This window comes from Mus pahari, chromosome 20 (assembly GCF_900095145.1).
Source record: "Mus pahari chromosome 20, PAHARI_EIJ_v1.1, whole genome shotgun sequence".
Taxonomy (NCBI): Eukaryota; Metazoa; Chordata; class Mammalia; order Rodentia; family Muridae; genus Mus; species Mus pahari.
Genome location: NC_034609.1, coordinates 9296408 through 9307345, shown reverse-complemented (window position 1 = coordinate 9307345; position 10938 = coordinate 9296408). Strand labels below are relative to the sequence as shown.

Genomic DNA, 10938 nt, shown 5'->3' with positions numbered 1-10938 from the left:
TTACCTGCTGAGCCATCTCACCAGCCCTTAAATTATTATTTTTAAGACTTATTTTATGTGTACAAGTGTGTGTATATATAGTACATATGTGTCCCATGTTTGTGCCTGGTGCCTTAAAAGGTCCAAAAAGGGTATGGGATTTCTTGGACTGGAGTTAGGGATGGTTCAGAGCCACCACGTAGTTGCTGGGAACTGAACCATGGTTCTCTGTAAGATCAGCAAGTACTCTTCTGTGTCATATCTCTAGCTCCCTTTGTCTTATTTTGTTCATGTTTTGGGGAATGGGTCTCTCTATGTAGTTGTACTGGGTGGTTTTGTGTGTCACCTTGACACAAGCTGGAGTTATCACAGATAAAGAAGCTTCAGGTGGGTAAGTGCCTCCATGAGATCCAGCTGTAAAGGATTTTCTCAATTAGTGATCAAGGTGGGAGGGCATAGTCCATTGTGGGTGGTGCCATCTCTGGGCTGGTAGTCTTGGGTTCTATAAGAAAGCAAGCCAAGCAAGCCAGGGGAAGCAAGCCAGTAAGTAACATCCCTCCGTGGCCTCTGCATCAGCTCCTGCTTCCTGACCTGCTTGAGTTCCAGTCCTGACTTCCTTTGGTGATAAACAGCAATGTGGAAAGTGTAAGCTGAATACACCCTTTCCTCCCAGACTTGTTTCTTGGTCATGATGTTTGTGCAGGAATCGAAACCCTGAGTAAGAGTCGTTTTGGGTGTTCTGGAACTGGATATGTAGCCCAGACTGCCTGCCTCTGTCCCCTGAGTGCTGGAATTGAAGGCACTCACTACCACACCTGACCTCCTCCGTCTTAGTTTTGAGGTTGGGTGTCTTGCTGAACCCAGAGCTCCCAAATTTGTCTAAAGTGGCGGCAGGCCGACTCTCAGCCCCACCCTGCCTCACAGAGCTCCGTCTGAGGCAAGCTCCTTTGAAGTCTTCCCACAGTCTCATGCAAGGAAGTAATCAAATAGATGGAACCCACCTCATTGATCTGTTGAATAGTAATTCTGCCAGGGTTGCCCAGGACAAAAATAACACTGGGCTGCAGGGCTAGCTCACTGGTTCTTCCAGAGTTCAGTCCCCAGCATCCATGTAGCTCACAAGCACATGTAACACAGACTCCAGCTGTGCGGGTACGATGACCTTTCCTGGCCTTTGAGGTACCTGTATCCATGTGGCAGACACACGTGCAAATTAATAAAAGTAAATCCTCAAGGATTGCTTCAGACCTTGAAGCTCAGTGTTTTGTTGTTGTCGGCAGCCTGTGCTTGAGCATCGGGCACGTTAGGGCTGCTTACATTAAATGTCAGCCTCAAACCACAGAACACTGAAAGCTTCAAATGCATGTCTATAAACATGCTTTTCTGTAAAATTCAAATGTTTCTTTTTATTTATTTTTTTGTTTTTAAGACAAGGTTTCTCTGGTTATTCCCTGGCTGCCCTGGAGCCAGGCTGGCCTCGAACTCAACGAGATCTGCCTGTCTCTGCCTCCCAAGTGCTGGCCAGCTTGTAAAAGTCAAGCACACAGTTATGTCTATGAATGTTGGTTAATTGTAGCATTTTATTTTAACATCCCATAAAATGTGAGGGCACGCTGGGCGTGGTGGCACCACGCCTTTAATCCCAGCACTCGGGAGGCAGAGGCAGGAGGATTTCTGAGTTCGAGGCTAGCCTGGTCTACAAAGTGAGTTCCAGGACAGCCAGGGCTACACAGAGAAACCCTGTCTTGAACCCCCCCCCCCAAAAAAAAATGTGAGTGTACGATTTTCACAGGGGGCTGTGACTGTTTTGGAATATAACAATGGTGCTTTTGGTGCTTGCTCTTTGACCCCAGCAACGGGGAAAAGCCGGAGTCACCCCCTGAACTAGAATAAACTAAGTGTACTCCCTGTCTCTGTGTGTTTGCTCTTCTGGTGCAGTCTCCTGGTCAGGAGTAAAATCTCCCTCATCCAGACAATTTCAAAAATTAAAAAGAAAAAAAAAAGTTTGATCTAGGACCAATTAATTAAAGATGGTTGTGCATACCTATAACCTCAGGGCTAGGGAGTCAGAGCCTTGAGGCTAACCTGGTCTACATAATGAGTTCTGTGCCAGCCAGGGCTACAAAGTTAGACCATCTCAAAATGAATGAATCAGTTAAAACTAAAATGAAAAACAGATATAAAATGAAATGAAAATTCCTGTTTTTTTTGTTTTGTTTTGTTTTTGAGGGAGGGTTTAATCTGTGTAACAGCCCTGACTATCCTGGAATTCATTCTGTAGACCAGGCTGGACTCTAACTCACAGAGATCCACCTGCCTCTGCTCCCAAAGTATTAGGGCTAAAGTGCGCCACCACCACCTTAAAAATAATTAACATTTATTTCTTGTGTGTGTCCACAGACATGCATGTGCACCTGCTCCAACGGAAGAGAACTCGGTGGACTCTGTTCTCACTTGTCACAGTGGGCGTACTGGGTGCTGACCTCGGGTTGTCAGGCTTAGTGGCAAGAGTGTGGCCCCTGAGCCATGTCTGGGACAGTCCGTATGGTGACAGCATGAGAGGGATGGTTCCACATTTTTTGTCTTCACATAGTTGAGTGCCTGTTCACAAGAAACTTAAGGGGGAGGGCCAGTAACAGGGCTCAGCCAAGCCTGACAGCTTGGGCTTGGGGTTTGGGGTTTGGTCCCCAGAATCGACACTGGAAGGAGAGAACTGACTTGGGAAAGTTGTGCTCTGATGATCCAGGGAATTGCATGACTCTGCCTCCTAGGGATACAGGCACACACATGGTGCACAAACGTAATCAAGAGCAAAACACTCACACACATTAAACTTTCTAAAAGTTGAAAATTCCATTTGGTGTGTGTGTGCGTGCATGCGTGTGCTCACGTGCACATGTGCACGTGTGCATGCTTGAAGTCAGAGGACAACTTTGTTGGGTCAGTGCATTCCTTGTGTCTTTACATAGGTTCCAAGGATGTAATGGTTTCCAGGACAACGACGATGACAATGATCTGTAGCTATCCCTTCAGACACACCAGAAGAGGGCATCAGATCTCATGGATGGTTGTGAGCCACCATATCGTTGCCGGAATTTGAACTCAGGACCTTCAGAAGTGCTCTTAACTGCTGAGCCATCTCTCCAGCCCCTTATTTGTTCTTAAAAGCAAGAATTAGTGAATGGTTGGGTGTAGGTTGTGTGCATCTGTGTGTGGGTATGTGCATGAGTGCAGGGTCCTGGAGGCTCAGAGGAGGGTGTTGGGTCCCTTGGAATTGTAGTGACAGGCCTCTTACCTGGGTGCTGGGAACTGAACTGAGGTCCCTTGCAAAAGTAGCAAGTGTTCTTACCTGGCCAGATGTCTCTCTAGTCCCCTCAGACTTACTGCAGTCCTCCTGTACCTCTCTGTGAGGCAAGGGCTCCAGGCGCTTTGTGGATCCCAAAGCCCTGGGTCAGAGGTTCTCAACCATCCAAGTTCTGCAACCTTTAGATCCTTTAATACATTGTCGCATGATGTGGTGCCCACTGCCCCCAGCCATAAAGTTATTTTGTTGCTGTTTCATACGTCATGACTTCATAATTTTGCTAATTATAAATTGTAATGTAAATATTTGGTATGCAGGATACCTGATATGTGGTCCCCGAAGGAGTTGTAACACACAGGTTGAGAACAGCTGCCCAAGGTGCTCAAGCCACTTCTATAAAGTGGCTTAGTGAAGTCGGGAGTGGAAATGTGCACCTTTAATCCTAGTACTCAGTAGGCAGAAGCAGGGTGATCTCTGAGTTTGAGGCCTGGTCTACACAGTGAGTTCCAGGACAGCCAGGGCTACATAAAGAGACCCTGTCTAGCCGGGCATGGTGGCGCACGCTTTTAATCCCAGCACTCGGGAGGCAGAGACAGGTGGATTTCTGAGTTCGAGGCCAGCCTGGTCTACAGAGTGAGTTCCAGGACAGCCAGGGCTATACAGAGAAACCCTGTCTCGAAAAAAAAAAAAAAAAAACAAAAAACAAAAAGAAAAAGAAAAAAAAAGATTTATTATTTTATATAAGTACACTGTCACTGTCTTCAGACACACCAGAAGAGGACACTGGATCCCATTACGGGTGGTTGTGAGGAGACCCTGTCTTAAAAAACTAAAACTTAAAGAAAGAAAGAAAAAGAAAGAAAGAAAGAAAGACAGACAGACATAGAAGGCAGAAACCTAATGTGCCAGGTGTGTTTAAACACTTGCATTAGATAGCCTCGCCTGGTTACCAAGTCCTCAGACTGGGGTTGGTTGAATCCTTGAAATCACTATTTGTGGGTACAGAAGGCCCGCTGTGTAGCTGCAAGGTATTGTGGGACTCTGCCTGAGAAGTTTGGAAACTTCTGTGAAACCCTGGCTAGAGTGAGAAACGGGGGAAGGGATGGGTAGACGAGGTTGAGAAAATGATGGAGAGATCCCCGTGCAGGATTTGGTGGGATTTGGAAAGGACTTTAGACCTGCTCCAGAAGGGAGATGGGCACCTTGGAGGGGTGTAAGCCAGGGCCTTGACCTGACTGAAGTGCTCTCAGGTGTCTCCTGGCAGCCGTAAGGGGCAAAGGAAAAAGTAGGAGGGGAAGGGAGTGTACTCATCCAAAAAGAAGAAGTGAGGTGGGAGTGAGAAGTGGGGGGTTCTGGCAGAGAAAAGGTCAAGGCCGCCGCAATATTTGGGGCGAGCTGCAGCCTTTGGCAGGATAGAATTGGAGTTGGCTGGAGGTCTTCAGAAAGGATGGTTGGGGAACAGCAGGCTGGAAGCTAATGTCCCAGGGTGTAGCGGCCACGCAGTCCCGGGAGCGGCCGCTAGATGGCGAGCGCTCCGCGGGAAGGACCCAGGCCGTAGCTTCTCACGCTCCTGCCGCCGGGCATTGCTCCTCACCTGGGTGTGAGATGCACCGACAAGGGCCGGGTCCGACCCCCCACAGGCACCTCGAGAGCCCAAAGCCTGGGATGCAATCTCACGTCCTTTGTGTACTTCCCACCACTCTATTCCCATCGCTTTTATCAGCATCTCAGGTCTCTGCAAAAGTGTCACCTTCTGGGGGGGAGGGGTGGAGAGGGGGGGTCTTCCCTGACGGCCCAGGTATCAGAAACCCGTACCTTGATCCCTCTAAAATTCATTTCATTTTATTGTTTTTTTTTTTTTTTCTTCTTTGAAACAAGATCACTCTTTAGCCAAGGCTGCCCTTAAACTCCGGATCCTCCTGCTGGTGCTTCTTATGTGCTGGGATGACAGCTATGGGAGTTGTAATCTCTGTCCTCAGGAGACTGAAGTGGATGAAGCTCGGCCAGTCTGAGCTACATAATACGGAGGTCTTGTCTCCACCCCACCCAATATAACCCAATAGTAGCAGTCAGGTTAATTCATTGTTTGGGTGGAGGAGTGCTGAAGAGCTGTTTATAATTCATAAAGTTTCCTTCCTCAGAACAGGAAAAAAAAGTTATGGGTTCATGAGACAAATGAGCATCGACATGTGTGTTTCAGGTCTCTCTGAGTCCTCAACACAACCTCTGAGGTTGTATCTGATGCTGTTGCCCGTATCAGAGGAGAAGGGATGAAGTCCAAGGTGGTTAATGGTCTTGCATGAAGGTGCACAGCCAAGAAACTTCAGGGCAGCACCGTAGGGTGTGATGTCACTAAGTGGATGAATGGGGGTCTGAGGGTTCAAAAGATCCCTTAGCTGCTGTCCCCTGGACCTGCCTCCCTTGATTCTCATGGTCCCCGTGGAGCAGGCTCAGCCCCCCAGGGACTCTCAGCAGGCTGGGAGGAGCTGTGGGATTGGCCATGTCAGCTTCCCTTTCTTCCCTGCTGTGAGCTCCCAGAAAAACCTCTCAGGCTGCTCGGGAGGGGACAGTGGTAAAAAGCAGACCTCTGAGGGCCCAGACTCCACACGCTAGACAGCAGGGCCCACTGCGAAGGACCTTGAGCCCATTCCAAGACGAACAGACAAAGGACTGCACAGTCAAGTGATGTTCCATAGCCAGTTCACCACGCTGCTGGGTCTGCTCAGTGGGGCCTGGCTGCCCACAGGCTCAGGGAGGCCTGGGGCCCCAGCTACCCCTGTTCAGTCCAATCAGAGCTGGACTCTGGATCCCCTGGTGCCCATCTCTGCCCTGGGTAGCTGGAAGACCTTCCTGGGCCTGCAGAACACACAGCAGGGGACAGGTGAGCTGCAGGGCGGGCGGAGAGTAGCTGCTGGTATGTCTTTGCCCTTGTCTCCTCAAGAAGTGCTTCAAGAGACATGTAAAGCTCTGTCCTTTGTTCAGGTGAGTCTGTAGCGGTGGTGGTGGTGGTGGTGGTGGTGGTGGTGGTGGTGTCATCGTTGGCGATGGTGGGGTCTGTGGTGGTAGCAATGTCCTTCTCAGACGGGGCAAGTGGTTTTCCATTTGTGCCGCTGTGATTGCCTTTCTTTTTTCGTTTCTCAAGTCTGATTTTTTTCTTTTTTGTTCTTCTTCTTCCTTCTTCTTCCTTCTTCTTCTCTCTTCTTCTTCTTCTCTCTTCTTCTTCTTCTTCTCCTTCTTCTTCTCTCTTCTGTTTTTTGAGACAGGGTTTCTCTGTGTAGCCTTGGCTGTCCTGGAACGCACTCTGTAGACCAGGCTGGCCTCGAACTCAGAAATCTGCCTGCCTCTGCCTCCCAAGTGCTGGGATTAAAGGTGTGCGCCACCACGCAGGGCCCAGGCTGACTTCTATGTAACTAAAGTGCTCTTAAGGCTGGGCTTAAAAGCTTATGTAGCATAGGCTGAAACTATGTTGCTAAAAAGGATTTTAAGATTCTACTTCTCTCAGCCTGGTCTACCGAGTGAGCTCCAGGGTAGCCAGGGTGGCACAGAGAATCTTTGTCTGGAAAACCAAACCAAACAAAGGAAGACAACAACAACAGAGGATTCCACGCCTGACCTCACCTCTGGAGTGCCACCCGCACTCCCCGGTTTATGGAACTTCATGCATCTCCAGCCACTGGCTCTGTTTTAGCAGCTAGGAAGAGTCTGTTGACGAATCCATGTCCCTTGCTGCCCTCCAAACACCCAGGACTCTAACGTTACTCTAAACAGAAGTCTCAGTTCTAAGAGCCCACAAGGGTCTACATGTTTTGACCTCCCCAATTTGGGCTCCTCCCACTCACCCCTTCACTCCTGGTGGATGATGGGCTTTCCTGTGGTGTGTGTGTGTATGTTTGATGACCGGCTTTCCTGTGTGGTGTGTGTGTGTGTTTAGACAGATCTTTGCTCTGGAGCCTGCATTTGTACTGGATTGGGTATCACAGACTGTCCTCTAACTCAGTGATCCTTCTGTTGGGATCATAGGTGTGAGTCATCATGGGTGCATCTTGGAGCAGAGGTGTCCATCTGTCTGTCTGTCTGCCTATTGTTGTTATAGCTAAAATCTTATGTAGCTTGTGGCTGGCTGTAAACTTCAGATCTTCTTGCCTTTACATCCTGAATGCTGGGATTACAGGTATGAACCAGCAGAGTAGTTTATGTGGTGTTGAGGGTGGAACCCAGAAACCTCAAGTATGCTTGACAAGTACCCCACATCCTGAGCTACACCCCCATTTCCAGGCAGAGGCTATCTGGCTGTTTGTTTGTTTTCTTTCTAATATTCCTGTCCCCAAGACCTACAACAGGGACAGGCATACAGTGGACATATAGAGTTTGTTGAATGAATGAATGAATGAATGAATGAATGAATAACTAGTAGCACATACTTCTCACTGGCTATAGAGCAGCCTGAACAAGAAACAATTTCATATCTGCAATCAGTTAGTGTTTCAAAAGGGCTTTGGGAATTCTTATTTCGTGCTGAGTCAATCCTGCTTATTGTGTCGGTAGCTAGCCTTTGCTAGCCCTTTCCTCATGCGCATAAAACATAGGTAATAACCTAGGCTCATGTACAGTGCTTTTAGTCATGCTCAGTAGGGCATCCAGTTCCAAAAATCCCTGGCTTGGTATTTGCCTATCTAACCTGGGAATTTAGGAGACCAGGATTGACCTATTTGGCCCCAAATCTATTCTCTTTTTCCTTTCAAGATAGGTCTCACCAAACAGTTCAGGCTGGCCTGGAACTTGTGATCCCCAGCTTCTGAGTCCTGGGGTTACACACATCACCAGGCCCACTCCACATTCTTCTTCTGCTACCTACCAATGTCTGACCTAGTAGAATGCAACTTGGCTTGGAGTCTAGCTCACTGCTACACTGAGCTGGAGCTGCACTGGCCCCAGATGGCACAAGACACTGTAGGCTGGTGGACTCTCTCAGGCAGCTCTGAGCCTCAGTTGCCTTTTTTGGAAATAGGGACATATTAGTACCGGCTTCATCATCATGGGGAGACAGAACATCAGGTCTGGGCATATCAGGGGCTAGTGTGGGGGCAGGGATGTTTTCCTTTTTTAATTCCAGTGCTCGGAGTGGAACCCAGGACCATGGGCATGTAAAATGTACCATGTGGGAGGCTGAGGCAAAAGAATAAGGAATTCAAGGCCAACTTCTGCTAAATGAATTTGAGGCCTGCCTGGCTGCATGAAACCTATTTCAACAACTAACAAAAAAAAATGTAAAGGTTTTAAGTGGTTTCTTCTTTGCCTTTTTAATTTTTTCATTATTATTCTGAGCATGGTGACGTACATCTTCAGTCCCAACACTTGAGAAAACAAGGTGTTTCTCTGGAAGTTCCAGGCCAGCCTGGGCTATACAGCAAGTTCTATCTATCTAGCAAGTATCTATCTATCATAGTACGAAAACCTGTCTCAAAAAAATGTAATCATACTTATATATATTTTTGTAGTTGTCTTCAGACACACCAGAAGAGGGCATCGGATCCCATTACAGATGGTTGTATCTACCATGTGGTTGCTGGAAAATGAACTCAGGACCTCTGGAAGAGCAGTCAGTGCTCTTAACTACTCTGAGCCATCTCTCAAGCCCATATATATATATATATATATATATATATTTTATTTTTTTTTTTTTTTGAGACAGGGTTTCTCTGTGTAGTCCTGGCTGTCCTGGAACTCACTCTGTAGATCAGGCTGGCCTCGAACTCAGAAATCTGCCTGCCTCTGCCTCCCAAGTGCTGGGCAGCCCTTATATTTTAATTTATTGGTTTTTGTTGTTGTTGTTTTGTTTTGTTTTGTTTTTGAGACAGGGTTTCTTTGTGTAACATCTCTGGTTATGCTGGAACCAGCTTTGTAGTCTAGACTGTCTTCGAACTCACAGAGATCTGTCTGCCTCTGTCTCTGAAGAGCGGAGAATGGAGGCATGTTCTACCATGCCTGATCCAAATATATTTATTTATATTTTATGTACACTGGTGTTTTGCCTGCACATATGATTGTGTGAAGATATTGGATCCTGGAATTAAAGGTGTGAGCTAGCCGGGCGGTGGTGGCACATGCCTTTAATCCCAGCACTTGGGAGGCAGAGGCAGGTGGATTTCTGAGTTCGAGGCCAGCCTGGTCTACAGAGTGAGTTCCAGGACAGCCAGGGCTATACAGAGAAACCCTGGCTCGAAAAAAAAAAAAAAAGTTGTGAGTTGCCATGTAGGTGCCAGGAATCGAACCTGGGTCCTCTGGAAGAGCAATTAACACTCTTAATTGGGTGCTCTTAACGTGCATGTATTTGCCAAGCGATCTCTCTGGTCCCTATAGTATTATTTTTGGTTTTTCAAGACAAAGTTCCTCTGTAACCTGAAACTCACTCTGTAGTTCAGGCTGGCGTCTAACCCAGAGATCCACCTGCCTCTGCCTCCCAAGTGCTTGGATTAAAAGCGTGTGCCACACTGACAGGTGATGACACATATCTATGGTATGTGAGTATGTGTGTGTGCAGAGGTGTTCCATGGTCCAAGTGTGGAGGACAGAGGATAATTTGTAAGAGGTTTTCCCTTCACTGTATGGGTCACAGGAATTAAATTTAGGATGTCAGACTTGGCAATAAGTGCCTTTGTCTACTGAACTATCCTGCTAGTGTGTGTGTGTGTGTGTGTGTGTGTGTGTGTTTGTGTGTGCGCATGCGTGCGTGTGTGCGTGCGTGCGTGTGTGTGCGTGTGTGTGTGTGCGTGCGTGCGTGTGCGTGCGCGTGCGTGCGTGAGTGCGTGCGTGAGTGCGTGCGTGCGCATGCGTGCATGTGTGCGTGCGTGTGTGTGTGTGTGTGTGTGTGTGTGTGTGTGTGTGTTTACAAAGCAGTTCAGAGGTGGAGAAATGGTTCAGCAGGTAGCAGGTAAAGACTCTTGTCAGCAGCAAGCCTGACAATCTGAGTTTGACTCCTGGGACTCACATGGTGGAAGGGGAGCTCTGACTCCCACAGGTTTCCTTTGGCTTCCACGTGGGCACCATGGATACAGCCCCCCCTACACTTGTGACAAAATTAATTTAAAACAATAAAAAGGTAGGGTTTCACACCATAGCCTATGCTGGCATAGAGCTGACTGTGCAGCCAAGGTTGGTCTCGAACTCACGGTAATTCCCCTGCTTCAGTCTCCCAAACATTTAGATTACAGATATGAATAACCATACCCAGATTTTTAAAAATTAAAATATTTTAATGTGTATGTTTTGTCGACTGTATGTATACCTGGTGTGTGCCTAATGCAAAGCCAGAAGATGGCATCAGATCTCCTGGAGTTATACATAGTTGTGAGCCACAGAACAGAGTCCAGGTCCTTTGCAACAGCAAGCAGTGCTCGTAACCGATGAGCCATCTCCGACCCTCCACCCCCCTGGAATTTGATTTTTTTTTTTTTTTGTACTGGGAATGGAACCTCAGCCTGGTACATGCTAGGCAAGAGGTCTATGCCTGAGCTATGCCCCCAGCTCTCTGTTTCCATTTATTTATTTATTTATTTATTTGTTTGTTTGTTTGTTTGAGACAGGGTTTCTCTGTGTAGCCCTGGCTGTCCTGGAACTCACTCTGTAGACCAGGCTGGCCTCAAACTCAGAAATCC

At 47.6% G+C, this 10938-nt stretch overlaps 1 protein-coding gene across 2 annotated transcripts in view; it reads left to right on the top strand.

Moving 5' to 3' along the window:
• The window catches only part of Dand5 (DAN domain BMP antagonist family member 5), a 16683-nt gene that overhangs the window by 3539 nt on the left and 2206 nt on the right, over positions 1 to 10938 (top strand). Inside the window, exon 1 of one of the 2 annotated variants that reach the window (XM_021220482.2) lies at positions 5747 to 6265. The exons of the other annotated variant lie outside the window; for it this stretch is intronic. Within the exon in view, the coding sequence (XP_021076141.1) occupies positions 5969 to 6265 (297 nt within the window). The 5' untranslated portion in view covers positions 5747 to 5968. Of the gene's footprint in view, positions 1 to 5746; positions 6266 to 10938 lie in introns of those variants that run through there. 2 annotated transcript variants of the gene reach the window in all.